Genomic DNA, 18,155 nt, shown 5'->3' with positions numbered 1-18,155 from the left:
CAATAATTTCTAACCAAAAGACCAAGAAATTGCTTGGAATTAAATAATGTCAGCCACTACCAAATATCATGCTGACCGAAAGAAGAAAATAACTTAAATCTGTCTTTCTGTCTGTCTGTCTGTCTGTCTATCTATCTATCTATCTATCTATCTGTCTGTCTGTCTGTCTGTCTATCTATCTATCTATCTATCTATCTATCTATCTATCTATCTATCTATCTATCTATCTATCTATCTATCTATCTATTTATCAAACTATCCATTCATCCATTGACTTATTTATCTTTGCTTTGTGCTGTTTATTTAGTTTTGATTCATAAATCTAACATTTCTGAGCACAACATACACTTTTTAACATAGCATGACATAATTTCCTTCCTAAATCTCTGTTGATAAATTTTCAGTGAATGTCAATCTTATGTTGTTTATCTTAACCCTTTGCCATTATTAAACTATATTCTTTTCTTCAATACATATTGCATAACTAATGTTTTTAAGCTGACAATGACATCAGATGAAGTACTGTTGTAACTCTTGAAAAAGAAATATCGTATGATACAAAATACCTTAATATCCCATGTAATGTCATAACAATGCTTAACTGAATGAGATAAAGAATCAAGTAATATGTTGCACACCTTCAACTTGACTTTTGCATTTATTTGTTTCAACAAACCACATCACATATTAGCGATTTTTTTTAGTGTTAACCATACTGTGATTTCAAATCTGTGCAAATAACTCTTTAGATAAAGTTAAATTAAAATTAATATATAAGTGATGTGTCAACTTCAATAAATATAATTGGAATGCCTCAAATCTGATTAAAAATTTTAACATTGCAAAAATAATCATATATTACAGCATATATATTGCAGTGTTAATGTGTAAATTATTATATTCAAACTAATGTACAATCAGTAATTAATCTTAAGCATGATATCTCTAACCTCCGTAATTGATCAGAAGGTAACAACATCATATAGTTTGTTAATAAATCACACAGAGCAGGAAGATCCACTCCCGAGTTTGCTGACCTTAGAAAAGTCTTAATGCTCAGATTGTCTGTATTACGCCCAAAATTGGAATGTGAATATTCTAATGAGGGCCCTGCTTTTGATCTTTGTCCATGGACACCCCCCAACTAACATCTTATTGTACATTGACATTGACAAAGTTCAATACATGATATACTGTATCTGTAATGTGCTTTCTCATGGTCAAAGGTCTCCTGGTGCTCACTGTCTTGAATCATGTATGGAGAATAATCCTTTGAAGGGATTCGGAAGGGTTGGGAATATCCAACAAATGATACTTTTTTTTAAAAATCACTTTAAAGAGACAAGAAGAGAAATTAGGATAAAATTGGAAGGGAAAATATTGAAATTTCTTCCTTTCTTTGTCCTTTGAGTTTTATAAGTATGCAAATTATTATGAACTTCTTTATAAACAAAGAGACTTGAGCATGGTGCTGCCAAATTTCTTAAAAATACATTTAAGAACAGATACTGTTGAAATGGCTTGTTATCCACGTGAGCCATGCACTTAACCTGTCTTACCCTTTTGCATTTTTTTCTCTAGATATAGATTTTTTAAAAATAACAAACACATAAAAGATTTCAAAAGATGGGATGAATATACCACATATTATATTTAGCTCTAAGATAGGAAATAAAGCTTTGACTTGCATATTAAAGCATTTTTTTAAATAAACTATTTTAATCAAATATTTGGCTAAACAAATGATCAGCACTCGTACATCCTCTTTATTGACTGATAAAAGCAAACAATTATGACTTCATTGGAATCTGTCAAATGTTTAGATCTTCCATTCTTTTATTAGCAAATTAAATAACCAATATTTGTCTCCAGTAATAAAGATACTTTAACCTTGGTCTTATATACAGTATAAAATACCCACACATGATATAATTTGTAAGTGTGTAATTTATGTGCAACATAATATGTCTACTTCTTAAAACGGATATGAATTTTGCTCTGCCAGATTAGTATTATATTAAAATGAAATTATTTTCTCATTTACAGCATCAGGAAAAAAAAGATACTTTTTTATTACCCCTCTCTATATATAAGCAGCTCATATTTTTTAAAAACAAAATTTCAGCTATTTACTTTCCTTTGGACATGTTTTCCTACTCCTGAGTAGGAGAGTTCATACCCTAAAATCTTTTATAAATGAAAGCAATATGTGTTCTTTAATGGAAAAGAGTTTTTATTTTACTGAACAAGGATTACAATATTAAATTAAAATGTAAGTAATATTGCAGGTTAAAGCAAAAGATTCTATAGACAATTGATTCTATCCAAGTTGAATATTTGACTCAACCTGTAGGTAAATATTTTTTATTCTAAAAGTGGAAATAATGACAGTAAAAGGCTATCAGGTTTAAATGAGAATCTGACTATTTATTTTACTGTAGCTCAAGATTAAAATATGTTTAAACCCTAATGGTTTATTGTGGGGGTTACAACTGTTTGAATAACACTAAAATATTTGTTGTTATCAAAAGGAAAATGAAATGCGTAACATTACAAATCTGGTGAGTGTAAATGTTTAATCAAAAAGGCCTCATTGTAAGAGAAAGTACGAAGGTTTAGAAAATGCTGGTAAATTAGGCAATTTGTGGTATATTTAAATACCTATATTCAAAAACAGAAATCGGCATTTATTAGTTTCATTTGCAAAGAGAATACTAGAATGGAATAAATACAATATTTATTGTAATGATGTTGAGGTATGAAGTAATAACTTGCTATGTTTTTCATTTATAATTTTAATTGTGTGGATCACTACGAGGTATCAGAAATGGTTATTTCTGTCATAGAAGTTTTGTTTAGATTGTATTATGTTATTCAGAGGAAATGGAAAGAGACAGACAGAAAAATAAACTTGCTATTTGATATAAAAGCGAGGACATATATCACAATATCTGAGGTAAATTTTGGCAGGTATTTTCCTAAAACTGGAATATGCTTTTATGTATTTTGGTTAAAATAAATATTTTATTTTAAAAGTAATCAAATGTGATTGGACTGTTAAGCAATAGTTACTTTAAATTATTACTGCAAATTTTACATTTGTGCAAGTTTTGATAAGGAATACAGAATTATAAAAGATGCAGTAAAATGTGATGCTGTCGTGAATGCTACATTCTGTATTGTTCAGAACATTAAAAAAGGGCAGAATATGTCTTTAAGCCTATTTTCTTTCAATGGAATATAAATAATATTCTTGTCAGAAACCAAACCTATAAACATTTTATTCATAAGTTATTCAAATATCCAGAATGAGTTTACTGTAAACATACAGAACTGCACTATTAATTAATTGGCAATAAAGAAAAGTACTCAGTTAATTATTTTACATATTTGTATAAAATATCTATAATTGATAAATTCTTGCCGTTATTACTCTTTTGTCAATGTTAGTGCAATATAGATCACATTGCAGCTTGTGCTGCATTTGATTAAATACTGTATTTTAGTTGTTCTAAAAGTCCGTAGTTATTAAAAGTTGGACAATTTTTTTTATAAAGCAGGATAATTGTCATTAATTAAATGTACATTTCTTTATTTCCGGAGTAATTATTTCTTAATTGGAATGTTAACAAAAACCTGGTAGTTCAAAACTAATGAAAATAGAGAAGCTCAGGTAATATGTTTTTCCATTCTCATAGTTTTATAGCATTGTTTGTGGCAGTTGTATTATTCTATTAGTTAGTGAAAGAAATATTATTCTTTAAAGACAAATAAAACTGCAAATGAACAATTTGAGTTTGTATTGAATTAGAAAGATGATGAAACACAAAAATGGAGATATATTTTCTGTAATGCTTTGCAATATCGTGAAACACACTAGAATATAAGATTCAACAAATAATATCAGAAAATAGGTTTCAAAATATAATACAAATAATAATTTATTGTTTTAGAATACATTATTTTTACCTCAGAAAATGCCCATATTATAAAAAGCACTTAGGTGTTTTATAATGAAACAAAACACATTTCACACATTATTTTTCGTTTTTTAGGTAGAATGTAGAAAGATCAGTGTATTGTTTGTTTCAAAAGATAAATTTTAAATTTATACTGCAACTTCTTAAAATACTTGTAGTAACTGATAGTTGTAAATGTCAGTTTCAAATTATCGCCTCCACATTCCAGATGATAAAATATACAACACATTTCGAAAAATAAATTTTCAAGTTAAATAACATTACTAATACTGTCTAAAATCAATGTTTGCAATGAAATGTTTTTAAAAGTGTGCTTGCTCAAATATGAAGTACAGATTGTTGGACAAAATGACATTTATTGTGAAAAGAGAATTGTTTGCAAGAAATAATTTCTATCATTACCCCACAATTTTGGCCTGAATATTTTGTGTATCTTTTAAATATTTTTAATAAATGTAGCACATGTTGTGATTAAAGCTACCACTTCCGTGTTTCTAGGCTCGTGAGATCTCACGAGAAGACTGTTGGAGCGGCGTGAATTTGCTGTTACCCTTGGATTGTGGGACCTGTAGTTCTAAGGAGCAGCGTGTCCACGGTGGTAGTTGTGGGTGAAAACGACAAATCCCACAATGCATCGGCGGAGGTGGAGCTGACGCTCATAACGGGCCCCTCGGACCGATCGACGTACCTCCCAACCAATAGGATATCGGAGGTAAGTAAGCCAATGGGCGCCTGCCGGAAGCTGGGCGCGTGTTTCCGGCCGGTGCCAGGAGCTGCACTTGGAGATGATGGTGCCTCTCGGATCGCTGCCGGCTGTTCAGTTCTTTTACTGGCTCGGCGTGGCCACCGTGACCTGGCTGTCACTGAAGACCGCCTTTAGGCTGCTGAATGGGGCGAAGGCCTTCGTGTTTGGAAGCAGGATCAGGCTGCTAGAGTACGGCCGCTGGGCAGGTGAGTGCGCTGGGGAGGGTCAGGCTGAGGGAGGGTCAGGCTGAGGGAGGGTCAGGCTGAGGGAGGGGAGGTCGGGGTCGGTCGGTTGGGCTGAGAGGGGTGAGGGGGGCGGGTCGGGGAGAGACGGGTCGGGGCGAGGGGGGCGGGTCGGGGAGAGATGGGTCGGGGCGAGGGGGGCGAGCCGGGGAGAGATGGGTCGGGGCGAGGGGGGCGAGCCGGGGAGAGATGGGTCGGGGCGAGGGGGGCGAGCCGGGGAGAGATGGGTCGGGGCGAGGGGGGCGAGCCGGGGAGAGATGGGTCGGGGCGAGGGGGGCGAGCCGGGGAGAGATGGGTCGGGGCGAGGGGGGCGAGCCGGGGAGAGATGGGTCGGGGCGAGGGGGGCGAGCCGGGGAGAGATGGGTCGGGGCGAGGGGGGCGAGCCGGGGAGAGATGGGTCGGGGCGAGGGGGGCGAGCCGGGGAGAGATGGGTCGGGGCGAGGGGGGCGAGCCGGGGAGAGATGGGTCGGGGCGAGGGGGGCGAGCAGGGGAGAGATGGGTCGGGGCGAGGGGGGCGAGCAGGGGAGAGATGGGTCGGGGCGAGGGGGGCGAGCAGGGGAGAGATGGGTCGGGGCGAGGGGGGCGAGCAGGGGAGAGATGGGTCGGGGCGAGGGGGGCGAGCCGGGGAGAGATGGGTCGGGGCGAGGGGGGCGAGCCGGGGAGAGATGGGTCGGGGCGAGGGGGGCGAGCCGGGGAGAGATGGGTCGGGGCGAGGGGGGCGAGCCGGGGAGAGATGGGTCGGGGCGAGGGGGGCGAGCCGGGGAGAGATGGGTCGGGGCGAGGGGGGCGAGCCGGGGAGAGATGGGTCGGGGCGAGGGGGGCGAGCCGGGGAGAGATGGGTCGGGGCGAGGGGGGCGAGTCGGGGAGAGATGGGTCGGGGCGAGGGGGGCGAGTCGGGGAGAGACGGGTCGGGGCGAGCCGGGGAGAGACGGGTCGGGGCGAGTTGGGGAGAGATGGGTCGGGGAGAGACGGGTCGGGGCGAGGGGGGGCGAGCCGGGGAGAGACGGGTCGGGGCGAGGGGGGCGAGTTGGGGAGAGATGGGTCGGGGAGAGACGGGTCGGGGCGAGGGGGGGAGAGACAGGGAGAGACGGGTCGGGGCGAGGGGGGCGAGTCGGGGAGAGATGGGTCGGGGCGAGGGGGGCGAGTCGGGGAGAGACGGGTCGGGGCGAGTTGGGGAGAGATGGGTCGGGGAGAGACGGGTCGGGGCGAGGGGGGGAGAGACAGGGAGAGACGGGTCGGGGCGAGGGGGGGAGAGACAGGGAGAGACGGGTCGGGGCGAGGGGGGCGAGTCGGGGAGAGATGGGTCGGGGCGAGGGGGGCGAGTCGGGGAGAGATGGGTCGGGGCGAGGGGGGCGAGTCGGGGAGAGATGGGTCGGGGCGAGGGGGGCGAGTCGGGGAGAGACTGGTCGGGGCGAGGGGGGGGAGAGACAGGGAGAGACGGGTCGGGGAGAGACGGGTCGGGGAGAGACGGGTCGGGGAGAGACGGGTCGGGGAGAGACGGGTCGGGGAGAGACGGGTCGGGGAGAGACGGGTCGGGGAGAGACGGGTCGGGGAGAGACGGGTCGGGGCGAGCCGGGTCGGGGCGAGCCGGGGAGAGACGGGTCGGGGCGAGCCGGGGAGAGACGGGTCGGGGCGAGCCGGGGAGAGACGGGGAGAGCCGGGTCGGGGCGAGCCGGGGAGAGCCGGGTCGGGGCGAGCCGGGGAGAGCCGGGTCGGGGCGAGCCGGGGAGAGCCGGGTCGGGGAGAGCCGGGTCGGGGAGAGCCGGGTCGGGGCGAGCCGGGGCGAGCCGGGTCGGGGCGAGCCGGGGCGAGCCGGGTCGGGGCGAGCCGGGGCGAGCCGGGTCGGGGCGAGCCGGGGCGAGCCGGGTCGGGGCGAGCCGGGGCGAGCCGGGTCGGGGCGAGCCGGGGCGAGCCGGGTCGGGGCGAGCCGGGGAGAGCCGGGTCGGGGCGAGCCGGGGAGAGCCGGGTCGGGGCGAGCCGGGGAGAGCCGGGTCGGGGCGAGCCGGGGAGAGCCGGGTCGGGGCGAGCCGGGGAGAGCCGGGTCGGGGCGAGCCGGGGAGAGCCGGGGAGAGACGGGCCGGGGCGAGGGGGGAGAGACGGGTCGGGGCGAGGGGGGCGGGTCGGGGAGAGACGGGTCGGGGCGAGGGGGGCGAGCCGGGGAGAGACGGGTCGGGGCGAGGGGGGCGAGCCGGGGAGAGACGGGTCGGGGCGAGCCGGGGAGAGACGGGTCGGGGCGAGGGGGGCGAGCCGGGGAGAGACGGGTCGGGGCGAGGGGGGCGAGCCGGGGAGAGACGGGTCGGGGCGAGCCGGGGAGAGGCGAGCCGGGGAGAGACGGGTCGGGGCGAGCCGGGGAGAGCCGGGGAGAGGCGAGCCGGGGAGAGACGGGTCGGGGCGAGCCGGGGAGAGACGGGTCGGGGCGAGCCGGGGAGAGACGGGTCGGGGCGAGCCGGGTCGGGGCGAGCCGGGGAGAGACGGGTCGGGGCGAGCCGGGGAGAGACGGGTCGAGGGGGGCGGGTCGGGGAGAGACGGGTCGAGGGGGGCGGGTCGGGGAGAGACGGGTCGGGGCGAGGGGGGCGGGTCGGGGAGAGACGGGTCGGGGCGAGGGGGGCGGGTCGGGGAGAGACGGGTCGGGGCGAGGGGGGCGGGTCGGGGAGAGACGGGTCGGGGCGAGAGGGGCGAACCGGGGAGAGACGGGTCGGGGCGAGCCGGGGAGAGACGGGTCGGGGCGAGGGGGGCGAGCCGGGGAGAGACGGGTCGGGGCGAGCCGGGGGGAGACGGGTCGGGGCGAGGGGGGCGAGCCGGGCAGAGACGGGTCGGGGCGAGGGGGGCGAGCCGGGCAGAGACGGGTCGGGGCGAGGGGGGCGAGCCGGGGAGAGACGGGTCGGGGCGAGGGGGGCGAGCCGGGGAGAGACGGGTCGGGGCGAGGGGGGCGAGCCGGGGAGAGACGGGTCGGGGCGAGGGGGGCGAGCCGGGGAGAGACGGGTCGGGGCGAGGGGGGCGAGCCGGGGAGAGACGGGTCGGGGCGAGCCGGGGAGAGACGGGTCGGGCCGAGGGGGGCGAGCCGGGGAGAGACGGGTCGGGGCGAGGGGGGCGAGCCGGGGAGAGACGGGTCGGGGCGAGGGGGGCGAGCCGGGGAGAGACGGGTCGGGGCGAGGGGGGCGAGCCGGGGAGAGACGGGTCGGGGCGAGGGGGGCGAGCCGGGGAGAGACGGGTCGGGGCGAGGGGGGCGAGCCGGGGAGAGACGGGTCGGGGCGAGGGGGGCGAGCCGGGGAGAGACGGGTCGGGGCGAGGGGGGCGAGCCGGGGAGAGACGGGTCGGGGCGAGCCGGGGAGAGACGGGTCGGGGCGAGGGGGGCGAGCCGGGGAGAGACGGGTCGGGGCGAGGGGGGCGAGCCGGGGAGAGACGGGTCGGGGCGAGGGGGGCGAGCCGGGGAGAGACGGGTCGGGGCGAGGGGGGCGAGCCGGGGAGAGACGGGTCGGGGCGAGGGGGGCGAGCCGGGGAGAGACGGGTCGGGGCGAGGGGGGCGAGCCGGGGAGAGACGGGTAGGGGCGAGCCGGGGAGAGACGGGTAGGGGCGAGCCGGGTCGGGGCGAGGGGGGCGGGCCGGGGAGAGACGGGTCGGGGCGAGGGGGGCGAGCCGGGGAGAGACGGGTCGGGGCGAGGGGGGCAAGCCGGGGAGAGGCGGGCCGGGGCGAGCCGGGGAGAGGCGGGCCGGGGTGAGCCTGGGAGAGGTGGGCCGGGGTGAGGGGAGCGAGTCGGGGAGAGGCGGGCCGGGGCGAGGGGAGCGAGTCGGGGAGAGGCGGGCCGGGGCGAGGGGAGCGAGTCGGGGAGAGGCGGGCCGGGGCGAGTGGAGCGAGTCGGGGAGAGGCGGGCCGGGGCGAGGGGATCGAGTCGGGGAGAGGCGGGCCGGGGCGAGGGGAGCGAGTCGGGGAGAGGCGGGCCGGGGCGAGGGGAGCGAGTCGGGGAGAGGCGGGCCGGGGCGAGGGGAGCCAGTCGGGGAGAGGCGGGCCGGGGCGAGGGGAGCCAGTCGGGGAGAGGCGGGCCGGGGCGAGGGGAGCGAGTCGGGGAGAGGCGGGCCGGGGCGAGGGGAGCGAGTCGGGGAGAGGCGGGCCGGGGCGAGGGGAGCGAGTCGGGGAGAGGCGGGCCGGGGCGAGGGGAGCGAGTCGGGGAGAGGCGGGCCGGGGCGAGGGGAGCGAGTCGGGGAGAGGCGGGCCGGGGCGAGGGGAGCGAGTCGGGGAGAGGCGGGCCGGGGCGAGGGGAGCGAGTCGGGGAGAGGCGGGCCGGGGCGAGGGGGGAGAGACGGGTCGGGGCGAGGGGGGCGAGCCGGGGAGAGACGGGTCGGGGCGAGGGGGGCGAGCCGGGGAGAGACGGGTCGGGGCGAGGGGGGCGAGCCGGGGAGAGACGGGTCGGGGCGAGGGGGGCGAGCCGGGCAGAGACGGGTCGGGGCGAGGGGGGCGAGCCGGGGAGAGACGGGTCGGGGCGAGGGGGGCGAGCCGGGGAGAGACGGGTCGGGGCGAGGGGGGCGAGCCGGGGAGAGACGGGTCGGGGCGAGGGGGGCGAGCCGGGGAGAGACGGGTCGGGGCGAGGGGGGCGAGCCGGGGAGAGACGGGTCGGGGCGAGGGGGGCGAGCCGGGGAGAGACGGGTCGGGGCGAGGGGGGCGAGCCGGGGAGAGACGGGTCGGGGCGAGGGGGGCGAGCCGGGGAGAGACGGGTCGGGGCGAGGGGGGCGAGCCGGGGAGAGACGGGTCGGGGCGAGGGGGGCGAGCCGGGGAGAGACGGGTCGGGGCGAGGGGGGCGAGCCGGGGAGAGACGGGTCGGGGCGAGGGGGGCGAGCCGGGGAGAGACGGGTCGGGGCGAGGGGGGCGAGCCGGGGAGAGACGGGTCGGGGCGAGGGGGGCGAGCCGGGGAGAGACGGGTCGGGGCGAGGGGGGCGAGCCGGGGAGAGACGGGTCGGGGCGAGGGGGGCGAGCCGGGGAGAGACGGGTCGGGGCGAGGGGGGCGAGCCGGGGAGAGACGGGTCGGGGCGAGGGGGGCGAGCCGGGGAGAGACGGGTCGGGGCGAGCCGGGGAGAGACGGGTAGGGGCGAGCCGGGTCGGGGCGAGGGGGGCGGGCCGGGGAGAGACGGGTCGGGGCGAGGGGGGCGGGCCGGGGAGAGACGGGTCGGGGCGAGGGGGGCGAGCCGGGGAGAGACGGGTCGGGGCGAGGGGGGCGAGCCGGGGAGAGACGGGTCGGGGCGAGGGGGGCGAGCCGGGGAGAGACGGGTCGGGGCGAGGGGGGCGAGCCGGGGAGAGACGGGTCGGGGCGAGCCGGGGAGAGACGGGTCGGGGCGAGCCGGGGAGAGACGGGTAGGGGCGAGCCGGGTCGGGGCGAGGGGGGCGGGCCGGGGAGAGACGGGTCGGGGCGAGGGGGGCGAGCCGGGGAGAGACGGGTCGGGGCGAGGGGGGCGAGCCGGGGAGAGACGGGTCGGGGCGAGGGGGGCGAGCCGGGGAGAGACGGGTCGGGGCGAGGGGGGCGAGCCGGGGAGAGACGGGTCGGGGCGAGGGGGGCGAGCCGGGGAGAGACGGGTCGGGGCGAGGGGGGCGAGCCGGGGAGAGACGGGTCGGGGCGAGGGGGGCGAGCCGGGAGAGACGGGTCGGGGCGAGCCGGGGAGAGACGGGTAGGGGCGAGCCGGGTCGGGGCGAGGGGGGCGGGCCGGGGAGAGACGGGTCGGGGCGAGGGGGGCGGGCCGGGGAGAGACGGGTCGGGGCGAGGGGGGCGAGCCGGGGAGAGACGGGTCGGGGCGAGGGGGGCGAGCCGGGGAGAGACGGGTCGGGGCGAGGGGGGCGAGCCGGGGAGAGACGGGTCGGGGCGAGGGGGGCGAGCCGGGGAGAGACGGGTCGGGGCGAGCCGGGGAGAGACGGGTAGGGGCGAGCCGGGTCGGGGCGAGGGGGGCGGGCCGGGGAGAGACGGGTCGGGGCGAGGGGGGCGAGCCGGGGAGAGACGGGTCGGGGCGAGGGGGGCGAGCCGGGGAGAGACGGGTCGGGGCGAGGGGGCGAGCCGGGGAGAGACGGGTCGGGGCGAGCCGGGGAGAGACGGGTCGGGGCGAGCCGGGGAGAGACGGGTCGGGGCGAGCCGGGGAGAGACGGGTCCGGGCGAGCCGGGTCGGGGCGAGGGGGGCGGGTCGGGGAGAGACGGGTCGGGGCGAGGGGGGCGGGTCGGGGAGAGACGGGTCGGGGCGAGGGGGGCGGGCCGGGGAGAGACGGGTCGGGGCGAGGGGGGCGAGCAGGGGAGAGACGGGTCGGGGCGAGGGGGGCGAGCCGGGGAGAGACGGGTCGGGGCGAGCCGGGGAGAGACGGGTCGGGGCGAGGGGGGCGAGCCGGGGAGAGACGGGTCGGGTCGAGGGGGGCGAGCCGGGGAGAGACGGGTCGGGGCGAGGGGGGCGAGCCGGGGAGAGACGGGTCGGGGCGAGGGGGGCGAGCCGGGAGAGACGGGTCGGGGCGAGGGGGGCGAGCCGGGGAGAGACGGGTCGGGGCGAGGGGGGCGAGCCGGGGAGAGACGGGTCGGGGCGAGCCGGGGAGAGACGGGTCGGGGCGAGCCGGGGAGAGACGGGTCGGGGCGAGCCGGGGAGAGACGGGTCGGGGCGAGCCGGGGAGAGACGGGTCGGGGCGAGCCGGGGAGAGACGGGTCGGGGCGAGCCGGGGAGAGACGGGTCGGGGCGAGCCGGGGAGAGACGGGTCGGGGCGAGCCGGGGAGAGACGGGTCGGGGCGAGCCGGGGAGAGACGGGTCGGGGCGAGCCGGGGAGAGACGGGTCGGGGCGAGCCGGGGAGAGACGGGTCGGGGCGAGCCGGGGAGAGACGGGTCGGGGCGAGCCGGGGAGAGACGGGTCGGGGCGAGCCGGGGAGAGACGGGTCGGGGCGAGCCGGGGAGAGACGGGTCGGGGCGAGCCGGGGAGAGACGGGTCGGGGCGAGCCGGGGAGAGACGGGTCGGGCCGAGCCGGGGAGAGACGGGTCGGGCCGAGCCGGGGAGAGACGGGTCGGGGGGAGCCGGGGGGAGACGGGTCGGGGCGAGCCGGGGGGAGACGGGTCGGGGGGAGGTGGGCCGGGGCGAGCCGGGGAGAGGCGGGCCGGGGCGAGCCGGGGAGAGGCGGGCCGGGGCGAGCCGGGGAGAGGCGGGCCGGGGCGAGCCGGGGAGAGGCGGGCCGGGGCGAGCCGGGGAGAGGCGGGCCGGGGCGAGCCGGGGAGAGGCGGGCCGGGGCGAGCCGGGGAGAGGCGGGCCGGGGCGGGCCGGGGAGAGGCGGGCCGGGGCGAGCCGGGGAGAGGCGGGCCGGGGAGAGGCGGGCCGGGGCGAGCCGGTGAGAGGCGGGCCGGGGCGAGCCGGGGAGAGGCGGGCCGGGGCGAGCCGGGGAGAGGCGGGCCGGGGCGAGCCGGGGAGAGGCGGGCCGGGGCGAGCCGGGGAGAGGCGGGCCGGGGCGAGCCGGGGAGAGGCGGGCCGGGGCGAGCCGGGGAGAGGCGGGCCGGGGCGAGGCGGGCCGGGGCGAGCCGGGGAGAGGCGGGCCGGGGCGAGCCGGGGAGAGGCGGGCCGGGGCGAGCCGGGGAGAGGCGGGCCGGGGAGAGGCGGGCCGGGGCGAGCCGGGGAGAGGCGGGCCGGGGCGAGCCGGGGAGAGGCGGGCCGGGGCGAGCCTGGGAGAGGCGGGCCGGGGAGAGGCGGGCCGGGGCGAGCCGGGGAGAGGCGGGCCGGGGCGAGCCGGGGAGAGGCGGGCCGGGGCGAGCCTGGGAGAGGTGGGCCGGGGCGAGGGGAGCGAGTCGGGGAGAGGCGGGCCGGGGCGAGGGGAGCGAGTCGGGGAGAGGCGGGCCGGGGCGAGTGGAGCGAGTCGGGGAGAGGCGGGCCGGGGCGAGGGGATCGAGTCGGGGAGAGGCGGGCCGGGGCGAGGGGAGCGAGTCGGGGAGAGGCGGGCCGGGGCGAGGGGAGCGAGTCGGGGAGAGGCGGGCCGGGGCGAGGGGAGCGAGTCGGGGAGAGACGGGCCGGGGCGAGGGGAGCCAGTCGGGGAGAGGCGGGCCGGGGCGAGGGGAGCGAGTCGGGGAGAGGCGGGCCGGGGCGAGGGGAGCCAGTCGGGGAGAGGCGGGCCGGGGCGAGGGGAGCGAGTCGGGGAGAGGCGGGCCGGGGCGAGGGGAGCGAGTCGGGAGAGGCGGGCCGGGGCGAGGGGAGCGAGTCGGGGAGAGGCGGGCCGGGGCGAGGGGAGCGAGTCGGGGAGAGGCGGGCCGGGGCGAGGGGAGCGAGTCGGGGAGAGGCGGGCCGGGGCGAGGGGAGCGAGTCGGGGAGAGGCGGGCCGGGGCGAGGGGAGCGAGTCGGGGAGAGGCGGGCCGGGGCGAGGGGAGCGAGTCGGGGAGAGGCGGGCCGGGGCGAGGGGAGCGAGTCGGGGAGAGGCGGGCCGGGGCGAGGGGAGCGAGTCGGGGAGAGGCGGGCCGGGGCGAGGGGAGCGAGTCGGGGAGAGGCGGGCCGGGGCGAGGGGAGCGAGTCGGGGAGAGGCGGGCCGGGGCGAGGGGAGCGAGTCGGGGAGAGGCGGGTCGGGGCGAGGGGAGCGAGTCGGGGAGAGGCGGGTCGGGGCGAGGAGGGCGAGTCGGGGAGAGGCGGGTCGGGGCGAGATGGGCCGGGGCGAGCCGGGGGGAGGCGGGCCGGGGCGAGGGGAGCGAGTCGGGGAGGGTCGGGGCGAGGGGAGCGAGTCGGGGAGAGGCGGGTCGGGGCGAGGGGGGCGAGTCGGGGAGAGGCGGGTCGGGGCGAGATGGGCCGGGGCGAGCCGGGGGGAGGTGGGCCGGGGCGAGCCGGGGGGAGGTGGGCCGGGGCGAGCCGGGGGGAGGTGGGCCGGGGCGGGCCGGGGCGAGCCCGGGGGGAGGTGGGCCGGGGCGAGCCCGGGGGGAGGTGGGCCGGGGCGAGGGGCTGCGAGTCGGGGAGAGATGGGTCGGGCTGAGGGAGGAGAGGTGGGTCGGTCGGGGTGAGGGAGGCGAGGTGGGTCGGTCGGGGTGAGGGAGGCGAGGTGGGTCGGTCGGGGTGAGGGAGGCGAGGTGGGTCGGTCGGGGTGAGGGAGGCGAGGTGGGTCGGTCGGGGTGAGGGAGGCGAGGTGGGTCGGTCGGGGTGAGGGAGGCGAGGTCGGTCGGTCGGGGTGAGGGAGGCCGGGGTGAGGGAGGTGAGGCCGGTCGGTCGGGGTGAGGGAGGTGAGGCCGGTCGGTCGGGGTGAGGGAGGTGAGGCCGGTCGGTCGGGGTGAGGGAGGTGAGGCCGGTCGGTCGGGGTGAGGGAGGTGAGGCCGGTCGGTCGGGGTGAGGGAGGTGAGGCCGGTCGGTCGGTCGGGGTGAGGTCGGTCGGGCTGAGGGAGGTGAAGTCGGTCGGTCGATGAGGGAGGTGAGGCCGGTCAGGGTGAGGGAGGTGAGGTCGGTCGGTCAGGGTGAGGGCAGTGAGGTCGGTCAGGGTGAGGGTCGGTTGGTCAGGGTGAGGGTCGGTTGGTCAGGGTGAGGGAGGTGAGGTCGGTCGGTAGGGGTGAGGGACGTGAGGTCGGTCAGGGTGAGGGGGATGAGGTGAGGTCGGTCTGGGTGAGGTCGGTCGGTCGGGCTGAGGGAGGTGAGGTCGGTCAGGGTGTGGGGGATGAGGCCGGTCGGTATGGGTGAGGGAGGTGAAGTCGGGGAGAGATGGGCCGGGGCGAGCCGGGGGGAGGTGGGCCGGGGCGGGCCGGGGCGAGCCGGGGGGAGGTGGGCCGGGGCGAGCCGGGGGGAGGTGGGCCGGGGAGAGGTGGGTCGGGGCGAGCCGGGGGGAGGTGGGCCGGGGAGAGGTGGGTCGGGGCGAGGGGAGCGAGTCGGGGAGAGGTGGGTCGGGGCGAGGGGAGCGAGTCGGGGCGAGGTGGGTCGGGGCGAGGTGTGTCGGGGCGAGTCGGGGAGAGATGGGCCGGGGCGAGTCGGGGAGAGATGGGCCGGGGCGAGTCGGGGAGAGATGGGCCGGGGCGAGTCGGGGAGAGATGGGCCGGGGCGAGTCGGGGAGAGATGGGCCGGGGCGAGTCGGGGAGAGATGGGCCGGGGCGAGTCGGGGAGAGATGGGCCGGGGCGAGTCGGGGCGAGTCGGGGAGAGATGGGCCGGGGCGAGTCGGGGAGAGATGGGCCGGGGCGAGTCGGGGAGAGATGGGCCGGGGCGAGTCGGGGAGAGATGGGCCGGGGCGAGTCGGGGAGAGATGGGCCGGGGCGAGTCGGGGAGAGATGGGCCGGGGCGAGTCGGGGAGAGATGGGCCGGGGCGAGTCGGGGAGAGATGGGCCGGGGCGAGTCGGGGAGAGATGGGCCGGGGCGAGTCGGGGAGAGATGGGCCGGGCTGAGGGAGGAGAGGTGGGTCGGTCGAGGTGAGGGAGGCGAGGTGGGTCGGTCGGGGTGAGGGAGGCGAGGTGGGTCGGTCGGGGTGAGGGAGGCGAGGTGGGTCGATCGGGGTGAGGGAGGCGAGGTGGGTCGGTCGGGGTGATGGAGGCGAGGTGGGTCGGTCGGGGTGAGGGAGGCGAGGTGGGTCGGTCGGGGTGAGGGAGGCGAGGTGGGTCGGTCGGTCAGGGTGAGGGAGGCGAGGTGGGTCGGTCGGTCAGGGTGAGGGAGGCGAGGTGGGTCGGTCGGTCGGTCAGGGTGAGGGAGGCGAGGTCGGTCGGTCAGGGTGAGGGAGGCGAGGTCGGTCGGTCAGGGTGAGGGAGGCGAGGTCGGTCGGTCAGGGTGAGGGAGGCGAGGTCGGTCGGTCAGGGTGAGGGAGGCCGGGGTGAGGGAGGTGAGGCCGGTCGGTCGGGGTGAGGGAGGTGAGGCCGGTCGGTCGGGGTGAGGGAGGTGAGGCCGGTCGGTCGGGGTGAGGGAGGTGAGGCCGGTCGGTCGGGGTGAGGGAGGTGAGGCCGGTCGGTCGGGGTGAGGGAGGTGAGGCCGGTCGGTCGGTCGGGGTGAGGTCGGTCGGGCTGAGGGAGGTGAAGTCGGTCGGTCGGTCGGGGTGAGGTCGGTCGGGCTGAGGGAGGTGAAGTCGGTCGGTCGATGAGGGAGGTGAGGCCGGTCAGGGTGAGGGAGGTGAGGTCGGTCGGTCAGGGTGAGGGCAGTGAGGTTGGTCAGGGTGAGGGTCGGTTGGTCAGGGTGAGGGTCGGTTGGTCAGGGTGAGGGAGGTGAGGTCGGTCGGTAGGGGTGAGGGAGGTGAGGCCGGTCGGTCGGTCGGGGTGAGGTCGGTCGGGCTGAGGGAGGTGAAGTCGGTCGGTCGATGAGGGAGGTGAGGCCGGTCAGGGTGAGGGAGGTGAGGTCGGTCGGTCAGGGTGAGGGCAGTGAGGTCGGTCAGGGTGAGGGTCGGTTGGTCAGGGTGAGGGAGGTGAGGTCGGTCGGTAGGGGTGAGGGAGGTGAGGTCGGTCAGGGTGAGGGGGATGAGGTGAGGTCGGTCAGGGTGAGGTCGGTCGGTCGGGCTGAGGGAGGTGAGGTCGGTCAGGGTGTGGGGGATGAGGCCGGTCGGTATGGGTGAGGGAGGTGAAGTCGGTCAGTCGGGGTGAGGGAGGTGAGGTCGGTCGTTCGGGGTGAGGGCGGTGAGGGCGGTCGGGCCGAGGGAGGTGAAGTCGGTCGGTCAGGGTGAGGTCGGTCAGGGTGAGGTCGGCCGGTCGGTCAGGGTGAGGGAAGTGAGGTCGGCTGGTCGGTTAGGGTGAGGGAGGTGAGGTCGGTCAGGGTGAGGGAGGTGAGGTCGGCCGGTCGGTCAGGGTGAGGGAGGTGAGGTCGGCCGGTCGGTCAGGGTGAGGGAGGGACAAAGCAGAACATTGAATGCCAAAAATGTAGGTTGTGAAATATTAATTAATTGGTCTTAGTTGAAGTATTGTGTAGAATTTGGTAAATCATAATTTAGCGGAGTTGTCAAAGAAATGGAGAGGGTACTGGGATAGGTTTGAGGATGAAGGACTTGAGTGGAGAAGTTGTTTTCTTTCTCAGCTTTTTTAAAAATTAGTCACATTTACAAGTAACGGGTTTGATAGGGCGACTAGAGAAAAACTGTACCCAAGGTGAATGGGTTGGTAATCGGAGCACGGATTTAAAATAAGATTAAACATTACATCTCTCTATTATCTGGAAATTTGTTTCTAATCTTCATTTCCTTTTTAATAATTTTTCCCTCTTGTCACTGCTTTGTAGCTAAGTGAAAATAATTTATCTTGATTGATTTTAACACTCTAAAGACTCATAGTTCATGTATTCTTTTCTTGACTCCATTGGAAAGTTCTAATATTTTTGGAGAAATACAATCTCACTTCTAGTTATATCTGTAAACTTGCACAATATGTACATGTCCGTGTGTATGAAAATAATGAGCACTTTATTTTAAGAGGATTGCGATCTGGAATGATGGAAACTGATTTCGTAGCCACTATCAAAGGACAATTGAACGTTTTCTTGAAGAGTTCTAGTTTTCAGGATTAAAGGGAGCTAGCAAAGGCATAGCGCCAAATAGCCTTTGTATGATTCTTCAGATGCAGAACTTTCTGCCCTCTGGTCCCAAAAAGTCTGAGAGTTTGTAAATTGTAGAGCATCCTACTTCAGATGCACTGTCACAGTACAGAAGAAAACTATTTCATCTTCCATCTGAGAGTGGGTGTTCCTTCCACACGAGCCAAATCCAGTTGCTGCATCTAGTAATTCTGTCTAGTTAATACTGCTTTTTTGAAGCAACCCTTTAATTCTGTTATAAGATGAAGGTATGGGATCTATTTCAAGATCAGTTCAGAGCAGAAATTGAAATTTCTAATCGCCCACTACCTGGAAATTTTTCTCTAGCCTTTTCCTTTTTTGAACTTTATTTTAATATCATCTCACTGCTTTGTAGATGAGTGAAAACTTACTTTGATCTTAACTCCTAAATCTTTTAAGACTCTTAGTTGATGCCTTGTCTTTTCCTTGACTCTATTGAAAAGTTCTAATATGTTTGGAGAAGAGCAATCTCCTACCTCAAGCAGTATCTGTGCACTTGCACAATATGTACATTCCTTTCTAAGGATGTGTGAAATTGTAAGCAATGTTCCAACTATGTGTTTTAACGTGTGGAATCGTGGGAGGTGGTTATTGCTGACAAGGTCAATATTTGTTATCTCTCCCTTGTGCCCTTGATAAAATCAAGAAGAAAGTATTGTAGATGCTGAAAATCTGAAGTTATAAACAGGAAATACTGAAAAACACAGCATGTTTGGCAGCA

General features: G+C 62.7%; 1 protein-coding gene and 1 long non-coding RNA gene across 2 annotated transcripts in view; both read left to right on the top strand.

Annotated features, from left to right (window-relative positions):
• LOC122557665 (uncharacterized) overlaps positions 1-4,594 on the top strand; it is a 28,507-nt gene extending 23,913 nt beyond the window's left edge. The window contains exon 6 of the long non-coding RNA XR_006313899.2: positions 4,479-4,594. This is a non-coding gene — a long non-coding RNA (uncharacterized LOC122557665). The remainder of the gene's footprint in view (positions 1-4,478) is intronic.
• A 153-nt stretch (positions 4,595-4,747) lies between these two features.
• The window catches only part of hsd17b12a (hydroxysteroid (17-beta) dehydrogenase 12a), a 172,855-nt gene continuing 159,447 nt past the window's right edge, over positions 4,748-18,155 (top strand). Inside the window, exon 1 of the mRNA XM_043705480.2 lies at positions 4,748-4,931. Coding sequence (XP_043561415.2) covers positions 4,766-4,931 — 166 coding nt within the window. The 5' untranslated portion in view covers positions 4,748-4,765. The remainder of the gene's footprint in view (positions 4,932-18,155) is intronic.

The sequence above is a fragment of the Chiloscyllium plagiosum genome, unplaced genomic scaffold, assembly GCF_037043375.1.
Source record: "Chiloscyllium plagiosum isolate Xiang-an unplaced genomic scaffold, Cpla_swu_hap1 HiC_scaffold_18, whole genome shotgun sequence".
In the NCBI taxonomy this organism is placed as follows: Eukaryota; Metazoa; Chordata; class Chondrichthyes; order Orectolobiformes; family Hemiscylliidae; genus Chiloscyllium; species Chiloscyllium plagiosum.
This window is presented reverse-complemented; position numbering and strand designations above follow the sequence as displayed.